Below are 17590 nucleotides of genomic sequence, written 5' to 3'. Positions count from 1 at the left end.
ACCAAACCCCTGCGAACCCCAGCAGCCCACCCCTGTCTGAAATACTAACCTTTTGGAATTGGTATTTTCATTATAGCATGCTGATACTCAACATTTGGAGGGGGAAATCTACTGCTTAGTATTATTTATTTCATTAGACATTATAACTAAAAATAAAATGTTTGGATAGGAAAAAACCTCTCGAACTATCAGCCCTTCTCATTTTATGAACTCCATTAACTTAGATAATAGTTTATTAACTTCTTTTTATTAAGTGTTTAATGTAGAGAACAGCTTACCTGACAGGCAAATGCAATTGGATCAGCCACTTTCTGAAGCATCTGTTCAAGCTCTCCCACTGTTGAATAGTATTCAATCTGCACTGTGGCTTTAATGTCCCCTCCACAGTAGATATTTACATTTACAAAGCCAGCAGGAAAATCTTATAAAACAGAACATTTGAAAAGCTCAGTGGAAAAAACGAAGGAAAAAAAAAAACAGAATTATTGCCAAAACCTTTCCACAGTGATTCACATTCAGAATGCTTCAGCGTTATCTATTCCAGATTGAGAAATCAACAGTTCACAGGGGAGCCGAATGTGCAAAAAAAAAAAAAAGCAGTGAGCAATGGAAGAAAAGAATCAGCAGCAGTGGAGCAAGAAGGTAGAATTAAAATATATTTGGAGGCCAGAGAACAAAGGAAAACAAAGAAAGCTTTAAAATATACAGCATACTTTGGAAACGTTTACAGACATTTCAATGTGCCTCGGGGTGGAGAAGAATTTCCAGCTTCACACAGGTGATAATCTATGTATTAATTCATGTCATGAAAAATAAGGTAAAGGTAAAGATTCCCCTCGCACATATGTGCTAGTTGTTCCCAACTCTAGGGGGCGGTGCTCATCTCCGTTTCAAAGCCCAAGAGCCAGCGCTGTCCGAAGACGTCTCCGTGGTCATGTGGCCAGCATGACTAAACACCAAAAGCACACGGAACACTGTTACCTTCCCACCAAAAGTGGTCCCTATTTTTCTACTTACATTTTTTATGTGCTTTCGAACTGCTAGGTTGGCAGAAGCTGGGACAAATAACAGGAGCTCACCCCGTTACGTGGCACTAGGGATTCAAACCACTGAACTTTGTGTGTCGACCTTTCGATCGACACACTCAGTGTCTTAGCCACTGAGCCACAATGTCCCTTTTGTAATGAAAAATATGATAAGCCAAATTTGCATGAATTTGTGTCCAGTCCCTGGACTTCCACACCACAATCCTATTTGATGGCACTTTTTTTTTTTTTTGGTGCCTTTAAGTGAGATTTTGATTCCTGACAACTACTCCATTTAGCCCCTGAAATTTTCTTGGTAATATTTCTGAAGTGGTTAGCAAGTCCACCGAGCTGGCTTTGTGCTCAGAACTCAGTTTTTTGTTTTCTTTCTAGCCTGTTGCCTTAACTGTTCCACCAAGTTGGTTCTCTTGGTAGCACCTATAAAAACATCTTTAAAAAGCAGTTGAGAGAAAATAGTCTTTAATAGGGCAGATTAATTTTTGATGGTTGCAAGTTTTGCGGCATGTAGTATTTTTTGGAGGGAGTTGAGTGCCGCAAAATGGCTATGGCTATATAATCACCATACAGGCAATTTTAGATTTGGGAAAAAATTCTTTTTTTAAAATTATAATAGGCACATGTTAGGGCTTATTTTTAATATGTTTTCCATCTCATAATAAAGATGCGATGTTAATTTTTTAGCAATGGTCCAAGACATGCAAGAGCCACAAAGTTTCACTTTCTACATTGGGCAATCCTTTGTTCAACTAAGCTGAAACCACTGATTTATTAAATATTACTTAATGTCACGATCGAAAAGAATAAGCAGAAGTCTGAGACACACTATAAAACATCAAAATATGGCCAAATATATCAGTGCAAATAAATGACAAAAGAACTTGAAAAATTCCCCGCATGGAACAAGACAATATCTTCATAAACGTCATGCAGTGATAATAATATGTGCTACAGATTTATGCTGTGTTGCTCTAAATAATATGTGCAGTGGGAACTGATTAAGTCTAGCAAACTATGACTAATGAATGACATTTTAAAGACTGTCAACTGCCATCTTATCATGGCTAAACAACCAAATGCCTCCAGTTTTTGATAAGTCAAAAACTTTTATGCTTCTGATTTAATAAAGTAGAATTTGATAAGTCAAAGCTCATGCATAAAAATAGTATTGAATTATAATGGGAAATACTGTATAACATTCCATTACATTATATTTGATGTCTTTATTTTCCTTGAACTAGTACCAACTCTTACCTAGAGCTTTGATGAACCTGACTTTCTGATTCCAAAAATCTGGTTCAATCCTGATCCATTCATTTTCCGTTATAAATTCAATGACTACTGAATCTCCAGGAACATCTTCTCTTAAAATAATGAAGATCTCTCCAGGACACTGTAAAGTATGAGTTGTGTCCAATTATTCCGTTGGGTCAATAAATTAAATCTATACAACGTGAACGACATATTTTCATGGAAGTTGTTTAAAACCTTAGCAGAAGAACGTATGTTATCCAGCTACATATTTTTTATAAAGCGATTATTTGGCCTGCATGGGAACATGGATTATTTCAACAAAACATTAGTTCTTTGTACTAGGATGCACCCTTGAACTGATTTTAGGGCAGTTTAGGACAGGGGCCAGCAACCTTAAACACTCAAAGAGCCACAAAGCCCCCCTTTCAATTTTGGAACTGACCAGAAGCCTGGTTTCTCCATCATAGAGTCTCCTCCTAGCACAGATATACTTATTTATTTATTTATTTATTTATTTATTTATTTATTTATTTATTTATTTATTTGTTCGATTTATATGCCACCCTTCTCCAGAGATTCAGGGCGGTTTACAATGTGTTAAGCAATAGCCTTCATACTTTTGTATATACCTGCTTAGTAGGGCTTTTGGCCCCCCCTAAGCAGTGTTCTTTTTTTATACATAGTCAGTTTATTGCCCCCACAATCCGGGTCCTCATTTTACCTACCTCGAAAGGATGGAAGGCTGAGTCAACCTTGAGCCTGGTGAGATTTGAACTCACAGTAATTGCAGGCAACTGGCAGCTAAGTGCTACTTTAACAGCACTTTAGTCCACTGCACCACCAAGGCTCTTTATTTTTTCCTTTGCTGATTGGAAGTCCGGTTCCAACACCATAGAGTCTCCTCCTAGCATGGCATCCTTTTTCCTCTACCTAGCCTAACCGAAAGCCCTATCAATTGAGGAGCTGACCGGCAACAGGGAGCCGCAGCTGAGGAATGAAAGAGCCACATGCAGCTCCAGAGCCATGGGTTGCCGACCCCTGGTTTAGGGCAATAGTGAACTCAGATTGTAGGACTTTGTCATAGTCAGATCACTTTCTTTGGAGAAGTAGATTTCTAGATGGCTATTTTATTCCCCCTCCCTTTTTTTCAGTAAATGGATTAGACATTGTGGCATATTACAGACTAATAACTGTTGTAACAACAACCCTAACCATAACCCTAAACATAACTGATTTCATGATGAAAAATTGAGAGAAATGAAGAATAATATAATGTTGGAATAAATATCCATCTGGTTCAGTTCCAAGCTGGGAGAAAGACACTGGAAACATGGAGGCTGATTGGAAAGATGGTTTAATGATGAAACAGAACCCCATGAATTCTGATGCAGCTGACCACATGGAATTGAGAGTGAGCGGTTTTTATACCTTCTCTTGGGTTTTGAACTTGAGCTTCCTGTTCCTGTGCAAGAACATGTATTCTATTGGCTGTTGTCAGACTCCCATAGGGCCATGTAGGGATCAAGTTAAATTTGTTTGAGGTTTGGGCTGCTGTGAGATGATGCAATAAAGAGGCTTATGTTCTTGAAAGGGTGTTGAGCAATTCCTATTGTGTCCTAATGGCTTTCCTCCTGTTTTGGATCTTTGGTGAGGGTATGTGCCTATGAATAGAGCTATCTATCTCTTTATCTCTTAAGTGCTGACAACTGCTGAGTGCTATTAAGAAAGGTGGGGGCTGCTTTCTCTCTCTAAAAAAACATGTTTCTCTATTTCTCATCCAGGGAAATATAATATTCTGCCTTTTTAATATTCCTCAAAATATTTCATTCTTCTAGGAGAGGGGTAGCTTCTCACAATAAGAATCATGATAGATTCTGAAACAGAATTCACTTGATCCAAATGATCCCTTCCACAGAATAAAATATTCCATAGAATAAGCTAAGAAGCAGAATAGACTATTTCTGCAGAAAGCAGCCCTAATATTTCCTCCAATAAAACAGCCTGCAGGCAAAGCTAAAGGAAACTAATTTTCATCCATAAAACAATATTTACATTTTAAAACCAGGCTTGGCTAAAGAGATCTCCAAATAGACAACATAATAGACCAGGAACTAAAACTAGCTATGCAGACAAGATTAAATCAGGAAAACAAAACTCTTGGGATTTACATTTTCCCTTTGCCCTTAAGGCCAGTCAAGACCTCACATGCCACAATAGAAAATCTCATGAAGACAATTAAAATATTATATCCAGTCTAAAGAGAAGGAACACATTTTCATACAAATATCAGCATACCAATAACAAAGAACATATAAAAACACTCTAACTCACAACTGTACTTTGCCAGCTGCTGCCCCCAGGAATGCCTGCTGTTGTCACTGTTGTTACTGGGCCAATAAACAGAAATCTCCTTTCCAGTTGCAGCCTGCCTCAAACTTATTTTTCCTTTGCGTGAATCCTTCTCCCAGTTTGGAATAAGACACAGACCAGATTTAACTTCTAGACAATTGTTTGAAGGCAGTCAATGCTTAAATTTAGAATGAGTTTCATGTACAATAATATGAGAGTATATAATTATTGGTAGTATAGGTTTATGTTATTGTGAGGACATATAAATAACAAGATATAGCTTCATGAAGTTTATCTTAATTTAGTATCATGGTTAAGATAAGGGTAAAATGGTAGACTGTTTAAATAACATAGGGAGTTAGAGACAGTGTTAGTATTTGTATGGGCATTTGGGTAAGACACAGGTAGAGTTAGGCTTCTTTGAGATTTATGGTAATATTTAATAGAGGGTTATATTTATGGCAGGGGTGAAATCCAGCAGGTTCTAACAGGTTCTGGAGAACCGGTAGCGGAAATTTTGAGTAGTTTGGAGAACTGGCAAATACCATCTCTGGCTGGCCCCAGAGTGGGGTGGGAATGGAGATTTTGCAATATCCTTCCCCCAGGAGTGGGGAGGGAATGGGGATTTTGCAATATCCTTCCCCCAGGAGTGGGGTGGGAATGGAGATTTTGCAATATCCTTCCCCCAGGAGTGGGGAGGGAATGGGGATTTTGCAGTATCCTTCCCCTGCCATGCCCACCAAGCCACGCCCACAGAACTGGTAGGGAAATTTTTTAGATTTCACCCCTGATTTATGGTGAGTTTTTACAATGTGTGTCAATTGTACATTTATATTAGAGTCAGAAGTAAGTGCTCAAAGCAGGATTAGCATTACTATTTGCATTGACGTATAGGTTTATATTTAAACTTCATTCCTGGCTAATGTAACAGTGCCATACAATAATATTAACATTCTTCTCCTTCTCCTTCTCCTTCTCCTTCTCCTTCTCCTTCTCCTTCTCCTTCTCCTTCTCCTTCTCCTTCTCCTTCTCCTTCTCCTTCTCCTTTTTATTATTTTAGTGTGATAGAATGAGTCTTTATAGGTAGTAGTACTGTTAGGTTTATGTTACTACAGGAGGTTAGGGTCCTAGAGTTGATTTTAGGGGTTAAGGTTGTGGCTCTGGTTAAGGTAAAATTAGGGTTAGTGTTAGGCATTGCAGAAGACTGCTGCAAAAAAAAAAAAAGATTCTTGTGAAAGTTGCAAAAAAAAAAAAAAGCGATTAAAGGTTTAAAATGTCTTTCTATCTCTTGATTTGCTGTTGCACCATGAGTTTTAGGGCTAAAATGAGTGCAGCAACAAATTTGCAAGCTTACTGATTTTGACAGGATCTCTCAAAGACAAGATCTCTTAAGAAGCAATGGATTGAAACTAAGATCAAGGAGAGAACCAACCTAGAACTAAGGAGAAATTTCCTGACAATTAGAACAATTAATCAGTAGAGTGACTTGCCTCCAGAAGTTGTGAGTGCTCCATTGGAGGTTTTTAAGAAGAGATTGGATAACTGTTTGTCTGAAATGGTATAGGGCTCTGATGGCGAGCCTATGGCATACATGCCACAGGTGGCACGCGGAGCCATATCGGTGGGCACGCGAGCTCAGCTCTGGCGCACTGATTTTCAGGTCTTCTGGGCCCACCAGTCAGCAAATGGGCCATTTTCAGCCTCTGGAGTGCCTCCGGGGGTGGGGGTGGGGTGGGGAAGGCTGTTTTTGCCCTCCCCAGGCTCCTAGAAAGGCTCTGGAGCCTGGGGAAGAGTGAAAAACGGGTCTACCAGGCCCACTGTACCATTACGTGCCAAAAGCGGGGGGAGCATGGTGTGTGTGTCATGTGTGCATACGCGGGGGGCGGGGCGCATAGAATTATGAGTGTGGGCACGCGTGTGTGTGACCCCCCTGTGCTCCACCCGCTTTTGGCATGCGATGGCAAAAAGGTTAGCCATCACTGGTATAGAGTTTCCTGCCTGAACAGGGGATTGGACTAGAAGACCTCTAAGATCCCTTTTCATTCTGTTATTCCCAAAAGATTTAAAAAGAATCACATTATCATATCTATTTAGCAGAGATTCAGTTGAAAAAATTGAGTCTTGCTCCCTTATCCTAAGCTAAAGTTTAACCCCCTCACCCAGCCAAGCAGAACTTTGGGGAGGCTTATTTATTTGTGTGCACTTTTCTTTCAAATGGAATAAAAAGAATGCATTTGTGGGGAGTGCATTTTCTTTAACTGAGCTTACCTCGCATGGGATCCTTTTTGGCAACACTAACACCTCTGGCCTTCCCACCATCTCGTTCACCTCCACAATTTCCACACTTCCATCATTTAGCCTCAAGCTCCTTTCTAGGTCCGAAGATAAGGGATCGTGTGCACCTGCCAAAGATATGATTTTAAGACATAGAGTCATATTTGGGTTAATGAGTGCCAAAGCCATCTCCCACCAGCTGAAGTATTCCTCAGTTGTGAAATTGCATATTAACTGGTGGTCTTTGAGCAGAATTATTTGTATGATGTGCTATACTTTGTCTTTGATTTATAATTAGGCATTTGTCATAAATGCCTCTTTTTCGGTTGACTTTTGTGGGTATTCCCTGTGCAGGCACCAAAATAAAACAGGTAAAGTCCCAGGAGATTGCAAAATCTAACACCTGAGGTGTTAGTGTCCTCATTAGAAATGACTAATTGGATTTAGGTGTCAACCAAAAAAAAAAGAGGGAAGTCACAATCTAAATGCATCATTGGAAGTTGGTAGGTGGTAGTTGAGTTACAACCTATTATGATTAAACAACAATGAATTTAATTTCAAGATCTCCTTTTGCACGATAGTGAACACATATAGCCGTTTACCAGCTATATCTGTAATGGCTTTCCAGAAATATTAAAACCTTTTTTCTACAAAACTCTCCAAGTTTATGTTCCAGCTGTCAGATTTGGAATCAAATGGATCATTAAGCCAGAGCATTATGGAGAAATGTTCAAAGAAAAGAAAACTATATCGGATGAGAAATTCAACATTGTCTAAATTTCTCCATAGCAAACTTCAGTTTTAGATTCAAGTCGTCGTGATTACATTTTCAAGCAAGAGTTGTACTTTGGGCCAAAAATATAGTTTAAAACAAAATAAATCCATAAGAATGGTAGCTTAGTTGAGATTATTTGGGCCTCTGCATACTTATACAGCATTATAGGGTAATAGAATTTTACCAGATAATCCACATCTTATTTACCATAAACAGGCTCATAAATCCCTATCAGCATAATTAGTATGCCATCACAGACTCTTTTTCATCATCCCCAGGTCTGAGCAAATCAATTGCTTTCACATCTGTCTTTTTCTTTTATTTCCCCAAAGAATTCCAATATCATATTGTTTTTCATTTTCCAACTTGCATACTAACCTTTTCCTTTCCTCCAGCTCTTGCACAATTCACATTAGTCAATCAATCCACATTGATTGCTGGCTCTGGAGCGTTCCCCATCTGTCTTTGCTTTATTGGATATACTGTTTACTTTCTTACCATTTGTCTTGTCAGGGATTTGCCCTATTCTCTTCAATATGGCCCTTTCTTTTTTTTTTCTTTTTTTCATTCAAGAGCTGTACTTCCTATCCAGTCAGCTTTCATTATTGATCTATTAAATTGATAATATGAAACCCTTCTTTTTTTAAAAAAAGTCTTATTTTAATAGCCACAATCTTCTTTTCCTGTTGCAAATCAATGATTTCCCCCCCCACAAAGTCTCCATCATAACATCTATCAGGTTGGCCCTGGTTAGTGCTTAGGTGAGAGACTACCTTGCAAGGTTAAACTGAAGGCTAGTTGAAAAGTTGAAAACTGAAGACAGTGGCAAGAGCCAGTTTAGTCAAAAAGTTAAAGAACGGTTGCTGGAATTGGGTATGTCCAGTTTAATGAAAAGAAGGACTAGGGGTGACATGATAGCAATGTTCCAATATCTCAGGGGTTGCCACAAAGAAGAGGGAGTCAAACTATTCTCCAAAGCACCTGAAGGCAGGACAAGAAGCAATGGGTTGAAACTAATCAAGGAGAGGAGCAATTTAGAACTAAAGAGAAATTTCCTGACAGAACAATTAATCAGTGGAACAACAATTTACGAGACCGCCTTCTGCCACTAGTAGCCTCTCACCGACCAGTACGCTCCCATAGAGAGGGGCTCCTCAGGATGCCATTGGCCAAACAATGTCGACTGGCGGCCCCCAGGGGAGAGCCTTCTCTGTGGGGGCACCCACCATCTGGAACGAGCTGCCCCCGGAGATACGGAGGATCCTGGACCTGCATGCTTTTCGCCGTGCCATCAAAACATTTCTTTTCCAGCCTGGCCTAACCCTTCTTTTAAACTTTTTAAAATTTTAAAATTCTTCAATTTTAAATTTGTCTTATGAATTTGGGGTGTTTTAAATTTTGTTTTCCGGGCCAATTATTTAATTGTATTTTAATGCTTTTTAAACATTTGTATTATATGTATTTTATCTGGCTGTTCACCGCCCTGAGTCCTTTGGGAGTAGGGCGGTATACAAATTCAATAAACAATAATAATAATAAATAATAACTTGCCTCCAGAAATTGTGAAGGCTCTAACACTGGAAATTTTAAAGAAGAGATTGGACAACCATTTGTCTGAAATGGTATAGGGTTTCCTGCCTAAGCAGGAGGTTGGACTAGAAGACCTCCAAGGTCCCTTTCAACTCTGTTATTCTATTATTTTACTAAAGCACCAGTTTAGAAACTAGGAGACTGTGAGTTCTAGTCCCACCTTAAGCATGAAAGCCAGCTGGGTAACTTTGGATCACTCATTCTCTCTCATACAGGGTTGTTGTATTGGAGAAAATAGGAGGGGGAAGGAGTATTATGTTCGCTACCTTATTTATAAAAATAATAAAGGCAGAATAAATATTAATAACATAACACCCCAGGCTTAACAATTGTTGATAAGAAAGACAAAAAAGTCTGGATAGTGGATGCGGCAGTGCCTGGAGACAACGGAATAGAAGAGAAATAACTGAAATAACTGAAAAAGATAACAGAATACAAAGACCTTCAAATAAAAATAGAATGATTGTGGCAAAAGAAAGCAAAGGTGGTGCCAATAGTAATAGTGCCTTGGAAGCAATCCCAAAACAATTGGAGCACCACTGGCATTGACAATTCCACTCTCAGTCAATTGCACAAGGCAACTTTAATTGGAACAGCTTACATCCTGCGACGATATTTGTAACATCCTCAAACATCCACATCTGCCTATCCTAGCTCCTTAGGATGGACTCGATTGGTGAACAAAAATGCTAAATCCAATCTGAACATCTGGCTGACTGTGCAACGAGACATAATAAAAATCACTTCCATATCATGCCACAAAAGCTGCACAGATGCACCTATATAAGTCACCAATGTCAATTGAAGGTTGACTTGGGTTTGCTCGTATTATTTCATAAATTAATAGCTAATCCAAATCTCAGACTCCTCCCCCAACTTCGTAAAACTTGCTATTTATTTATTTAATTGATTTATTTGCATCCTGCCTTTATTATTTCTACAAACAACTCAAGGTGGCAAACATACTCAACAAACCTTCGTCCTCCTATTTTCCCCACAGCAACCTTGTGAGGTGGATTGGGCTTACAGAGAGTGACCTGCTATGCCTTGGTCAACCATGATGTTCTATATATGAAGCATAAGGAACGGAAGGCTGTTTTTAATAATAATCTGGGAGGGATTGAATAAATTGAAGCAGTGATGAAATCCAAATTTTTTTACTACCGGTTCTGTGGACGTGGTTTGGTGGGCATGGTGTGGCTTGGTGGGCCTGGCTTGGTGGGCGTGGCAAGTGGAAAGATACTGCAAAATCCCCATTCCCTCCTCTCTCCTGGGGGAAGGATATTGCAAAATCTCCATTCCCACCCCACTCTGTGGCCAGCCAGAGGTGGTATTTGCCGGTTTTCCAAACTACTCAAAATTTCCGCTATCAGTTCTCCAAACTGCTCAAAATTTCCGCTACCGGTTCTCCAGAACCTGTCAGAACCTGCTGGATTTCACCCCTGGATTGAAGCAAGGGAGAATGTCGCCACGAACTCTGAAACTGGAGCAGAAATTTAACAGCTAAGCTAGAATCTTGCTCCCTGATAATTTAATTTTTAAGTGTATGTTGAAACGCTCCTCTCTGTTACTTTCTAATACTCTCAATTACTTGCTAACACTCTATTTAGTCTGAGTATTAAGCTGTTAAGTAGGACTCTCCCATTTAAATACTACAGCAAACATTTACTGTCTAGAGATTACTATCATAAAATTGTACTTTTAGAAAAACGGCTGTGCATTTGAACCGTAAATGTGACATCCTCTGAAGCCAACAGCAGGTAAATCAGGACAGGTAGCACAAATATTATAAAAACAAAGATGGCACATTTAACTACATGTTGAGTGCTATCATATAAAAAGGGATATGAGCCACTTCTCCATAGACTCACGTGTGTGTGTGTGTGTGTGTGTGTGTGTGTGTGTGTGTGTGTGTAGATAGACATAGATATAGATAATATAGATATAGATGCATACAAACAAGTCATCCTGTTAGGTGCCAGTTCATCAATACATTAGCCACCTTTTAAAGTAGGAAATCTTTTGGAAAGTAAGTAGTTTTAGAGATGGATATATTTAATAATTCATGATTTCTTGAAAACCATAAAATATTGAACAAAGACCTGGGGGATACAATAATGCATACCAATTAGTAGAAAAATAATTTACCTCTAATTTCGTAGGTTGAGAAAGTCTGCATTGAATGACATGTTTCTCTTGGGTTATGTAAGGAAATCTCCCAAGCATTAATAGCTGCATTATAGTACATGAACAGTGAAGCGGTCCACCACTAGATGGCGTAGCAGAGACATTTTTATTGCAAGAAGAATGTTCCCATTTATTCCCACCACCCCCGCCTCACATTTCTTTATAACGAGCTAGTTCTCTTAGCAGGATTAGTAAAAATCAGAAGCTCACATGCCAGGCAAAAGGAATACAGAGGACTAAAACACTATCATTTCTGTTCACTTGTAGAAGACAAAAACTCAGTTATTAGCCTATTCTATCTTTCCCATAGCCCAAGGAAGAATGTGTGGGTGGTAGAAATGTAGGTGGATAAATACAGGCACGTGTCCCATACTGTCCCATATTCAGAAAACATTCAGGATCAGCATTTTCATCCTGATATGAAGCAAATGAAAGAAATACAAATGCATGAAAACCTTCTTTGTCCTACATTACTGACATTGAAGAATTTGATATTGAAGATACCAGATCAGAGAATTTTTGGTAGATGGGAGACGATACCTTCTTTAGTTCCTTATTCTCCTGTCTTTAGAAAAGGAGAAATTGGGGCTGGTAAAAGAGTGAGTGTAGAGAATTCTCAGTAACGTTAGATAGAGATAGATAGATAGATAAATAGATAGATAGATAGATAGACAGACAGATGATAGATAGATGATAGATGTAGACAGATAGATAATATATAGATAATATCTACATCTTTGTATATCTATTATCTATCATCACTCCTCTCTAACATCTATCTCTATCTATTATCTATCTATCTATCTATCTATCTATCTATCTATCTATCTATCTATCTATCGCTATCTATCTGTCTATCTATCTATCATCTATCTATCTATCTATCTATCTATCTATCTATCTATCTATCTATCTATCTATCATCTGTCTATCTGTCTATCTATCTATCTATCTATCTATCTATCTATCTATCTACCTATCTATCAGTCTATCTATTGACAGATCAGTGGTAGGTTGCTACCAGTTCTACCCGGATCGGCAAACTGGTAGCAGCAGCAGCAGGAAGCTCCGCCCACCCAGGCTGGAAATTTCTGTGCATCTGCAGAAGCATCGCGCATGAGCGAACCGGTAGCGGCGGGTTTTGCAACCCACTACTGAGACAGATGATAGATAGATGTGTGTGTGTGTGTATGTGTGTGTGTGAGAGCGAGAGAGAGAGAGGGAGAGGGAATGAGAGAGAGAGAGAGAGAGATGTTAGATAGAGATAAGAGAAGGAAAAATGATAAATAATAGATATATAGAGATGTAGATATCTATATATTATCTATCTGTCTTTATGTATTCAATTCATGCTTATATATATTATCTAATATGTACTCGACAAATAAAATAAATGAATAAAATAAATAAAAATCTATCATCTATCTATCATCTGTTTGTCTGTCTGTCTGTCTGTCTGCCTATCTATCTATCTATCTATCTATCTATCTATCTATCTATCTATCATCTAATAATATATAGTGATTCTTCTAATATAAATAATATAATTTAACATTTTTACCTGAAATAAGACTATGCATAATCATGATTTGAAGAAAAGAGTAGAATTTCATTAAGATGTGAAGATAAAAAGCAGGAAACCGCTTGGTTCTGATGCAAAAGGAACATTTCTCTCTGCGTGGAGAAAGCATGCAATATTTGATTTGTCCCAAGGAATGTGAGATGGAATCATAGCTCTGAAATATGATCGTAAATACGATCTTACATTTTCTAATGGATACTGCCTGCTTGGGCAAATTTCTCCCTTTGCTGATATGGGTGATTTAGCATCTGGCATAATAATATCATTCCGTTTCATATTGTGCCAGCCTACCCATGAAATACAAAAACAAAACTGTTAGAGAATTGGGAAAAGTTGAAAGCAGCCCTGCTCCCAAACTCTTCTCATTGCTTTCTACAAATGTGACCTGAACAAGTAAAAGCTGGTAAGGATGGGGAACAAATTCATTTAGCTGTCATTTAAATATGTACCTTACCTAATGTTGCATTTTCAAACCAAATTACGTTAGTTTCATTGGCCAACAATTCTTTGGCAAAAAAGTAGACAGGTTATAAACAAATAATTACATAAACCTAACAATGTTTCTCAACAGACTTTTTCAAGTGTATGTGGCTTAATATGAATGCATGGTTTTATGAGCATGTTCATTGAATTCTAAGGCAAAAAAAGATAAACTTGAATGTTTCTGTAAAAAGTCCTTTTAAAAACATTTTTGGACATTTTTAGATATTATTTAGACATTATGACAGTATAGGATATGGATTTGCTTCTAAAATTAAAATCTAATTTTATTTACTTAGCTCAAATCTATTTTCTTATATTTTAGCACATTGGTTCTTATCATATTCTCAGTGAAATAGGTAACTTTTTGTTTTCCATTATCTTTCTGGCATCTGTTCAATATTTGAAAATTTCCAGCAAAAAATATATCCATTTACTTTCTTTCTCTAAGTAAGCATTCATGTTGTACTTTTAGAAAAATAGCTTTGCTTTATAGAGACTGTTTTTGTGTTAAAAGTTTATTTACATGGAAGGATATTAAATCAATGAGATTTACTGTGATTTAAGAATATTCAAACAGTGGTAGAAAAGAGTGTTGTATGCTTATCTGGAATTCCTTTCAACTGCTTAGCTTTCGTCAAGTAAATTGCAAACCTTTAAAAGTAACTTCCAATGCAAACACAAGCAACTTAATAGTGATAGTTTTTGAAAATATTACTGTCCATAATATAAATCTGGCTTTTATGCTGTTGTATTGCACGTGGTGGCTCAGAGGCTAAGACGCTGAGCTTGTTGATCGAAAGGTCGGCAGTTCAGCTGTTCAAATCCCTAGTGCTGCGTAATGGGGTGAGCTCCCATTATTTGTCCAAGCTAGCAGTTCGAAAGCACGTAAAAAATGCAAGTAGAAAAATAGGGACCACCTTTGGTGGGAAGGTAACAGCGTTCCATGCGCCTTTGACGTTTAGTCATGCCGGCCACATGACCACGGAGACGTCTTCAGACAGCACTGGCTCTTCAGCTTTGAAACGGAGATGAGCACCGCCCCCTAGAGTTAGGAACGATTAGCACATATGTGCGAGGAGAACCTTTATCTTTACCTTTATTGCATGTTTGGTTGACAGGTGTCAACTTTGTCTGATCTTGAAAAGTTAAACAAGGTAAAACTTGATTATTTTTCTTTATGGGAGTCTACCAGGAAATCCTAGAGCTATAATCAAGACTGCCAATATGTTTGAAAAAATATATTGTAAAAATGCAGTTGCAATCTTCTTCCATGTTGTAATGAAGTAAATTATATAGATAAATTCACATAATCACCAGGACTTAAATCTCATTATCAGTTGTAACTGTTTTTCTTAGAGCATCTTAATTATAGAATGGTCAATACAGGTGCAATTTAAATTGTAAACAATGTTTTGCATTCTTTCCCTCCCTTCCTCCCTTCTCCAATTCTAAATCCTCCCTTCCATCAATGATTGGAGTTTATCTTGATTTAGCGCTACATTGACAATAATAGTATCTTTCTTTGAATATGCAGCAGGGTTCCATTCTTTTCCAAGTTTTCAAGACTGCAAATTCCACTCTCTATATGGAAGCACAGTATTACTTGGCTTCCTTGTTTGATATATATATATATTGGCTTATAAATCAAGGCTTCAACCAAAAAAATAGAGTTTATTCAGGAAAACAAAGTTATCCAAACAGTAACCTAGTATGCTGTGAGCAGCTGATTTGTTTGTTTGACTTCTATAGCTGCCCATCTCAGTAAATGACTCAGTTTACAGTTTGCAGATCATTGTGAACGATCTGCAGATTATTGGTCCAAAATATTTTTCTCCATGTGAAAGGAACATGGTAGCCACATGCCGACACATGTGCACATAGTCTGTGCACAGGCTTTTGGGCTGGACTTCCACAGCATGGTAATCTAAAGTGTAATTGGCTACTTTTGTACTAACACAATCTTTTTTCTGTCAAAAAAAAAAAAAAGGCAGTTGGGCCAGTAAGCCATGTCTTCCATTACAGAAGCCAACTGAACTAACTCAAGAATCTTGTTTTTGTGCTGATGATGGAGAACACTCTCCACTGCTTTGAAGGATGCAGATTATATTAATACTAAACTGTTTTCCAACCCTACCCCTTGCTTCTCTTTCTGTACATTTTCTAATCGTAAATGTGTGGACAAAGTCTACAGATAATCCTTATGCAGCAGCCAACATGGTAAAAAGGTAAAGGTTCCCTTCACACATATGTGCTAGTCGTTCGTGACTCTAGGGGGCGGTGCTCATCTCCATTTCAAAGCCGAAGAGCCAGCGCTGTCCGAAGACGTCTCTGTGGTCATGTGGCCGGCATGACTAAATGCCAAAGGTGCATGAAGCACTGTTACCTTCCCACCAAAGGTGGTTTCTATTTTTCTTCTTGCATTTTTTATGTGCTTTCGAACTGCTAGTTGGCAGAAGCTGGGACAAGTAACGGGAGCTCACCCTGTTCCACGGCACTAGGGATTTGAACCGCTGAACTGCCGACCTTTCAATTGACAAGCTCAGCATCTTAGCCACTGAGCCACCACATCCCTTGCCAACATGGTAATAATTCCTAATAAACATAAGAGATTCCTAGGAATCGAGAGTTGGTGATAATTCCTATTAATCCAGAGATTAAACTCTTAATTATTTCTAGGACAGTGATTTCCATCCAATGGTCTGTGGCTGGCTTATGGTAGGAAGTATGGATGAAAATCATTAAAAACTTATTAGGACATTTTAGGCAATATGTGAGATTTGGCATCCCAAAGTATACAATGTATTAATGTTTTAAACTATTTTGGATGTTTTGGTCCTGTTTTTTTTTTTTTTTTTAATTTGATTTATATGCCACCCTTCTCTAGAGACTCAGGGCGGCTTACAATGCGTTAAGCAATAGCCTTCATACTTTTGCATATTTATACAAAGTCAGCTTATTGCCCCCACAAACTGGGTCCTCAATTTACCTACCTTAGAAAGGATGGAAGGCTGAGTCAACCTTGAGCCTGGGGAGATTCGAACTAGCAGTAATTGCAGGCAGCTGAATGATAATAACAGGCTATTAGTCTGCTGCGCCACCAGGCTCTTGAATCTATGTCCTTGTATGCAATGAAATTAACAGAAGGTTTGTCATTGACCTTGGTTTGCAGTGTTCTTCTCAAAAGCTTTAACATTAATATAATAATGTATATCATATATTTACGAGACCGCCTTCTGCCACCGATAGCCTCCCATCGACCGGTACGCTCCCACAGAGAGGGGCTCCTCCGGGTGCAGTCTATTAGACAATGTCGGCTGATGACCCCCTGGGGAAGAGCATTCTCTGTGGGGGGCCCTACCCTCTGGAATGAGCTGCCCCCGGAGATTCGTAGGCTTCCCGACCTGCATACCTTTCGTCGCGCCCTAAAAACATTATTATTCCAACAAGCAGGGCTGGCCTAAATAACAATAATATTTTACTATTTTAATGGGTTGTTTTATTAGAGTTTTCAGCCAATTTATTTAATTGTTTTAAATTGCTTTTAATTTTTATATTGTCATGGTTTTATTTCTGGCTGTACACTGCCCTGAGTCCTTCGGGAGAAGGGTGGTATAGAAATTTAATAAAATAAAATAAAATAAAATAATGGTTTGCAAAAAGGATTATGTTCTATGATTTAAAAAAAAACCACAACCCTCTTACCCCAGACTAGCAAGCATTACTTTTGCAATGTATATTTCATTTCATATATTTATATTTCCTATAAATCATGAACACATGTATATGCTTATAAATATTTTCAGGTACAAAGAAAATCATCTACATGGTTTTTTAAAAAAATGAAAATAAAGATGAATTGATCAGAATTCCTGCAGACCAGATCTTATCTTTTTATGCAAATAAGCTGCTGATACAGTTCTACAGAGGAATTATTGAGTTTGTCATCTACACCTCTATAACTGTCTGGTTTAGTTCTGCAACCCAGCAAGCCAGACACAGACTTTGGAGGATAATTAGAACTGCAGAAAAAACAATTGCTACCAACCTGCCGTG

The 17590-nt window shown here is 38.2% G+C and overlaps 1 protein-coding gene across 1 annotated transcript in view; it reads right to left on the bottom strand.

The window, feature by feature from the left end:
* The window catches only part of BANK1 (B cell scaffold protein with ankyrin repeats 1), a 177194-nt gene that overhangs the window by 110228 nt on the left and 49376 nt on the right, over positions 1 to 17590 (bottom strand). The window contains exons 3-5 of the mRNA XM_034442209.3: positions 6915 to 7048; positions 2298 to 2436; positions 279 to 421 (exon numbers count right to left, since the gene is read on the bottom strand). Coding sequence (XP_034298100.1) covers positions 279 to 421; positions 2298 to 2436; positions 6915 to 7048 — 416 coding nt within the window. The remainder of the gene's footprint in view (positions 1 to 278; positions 422 to 2297; positions 2437 to 6914; positions 7049 to 17590) is intronic.

This window comes from Pantherophis guttatus, chromosome 8 (assembly GCF_059756535.1).
Source record: "Pantherophis guttatus breed Tessera chromosome 8, ASM5975653v1, whole genome shotgun sequence".
Classification (NCBI taxonomy): domain Eukaryota; kingdom Metazoa; phylum Chordata; class Lepidosauria; order Squamata; family Colubridae; genus Pantherophis; species Pantherophis guttatus.
This window is presented reverse-complemented; position numbering and strand designations above follow the sequence as displayed.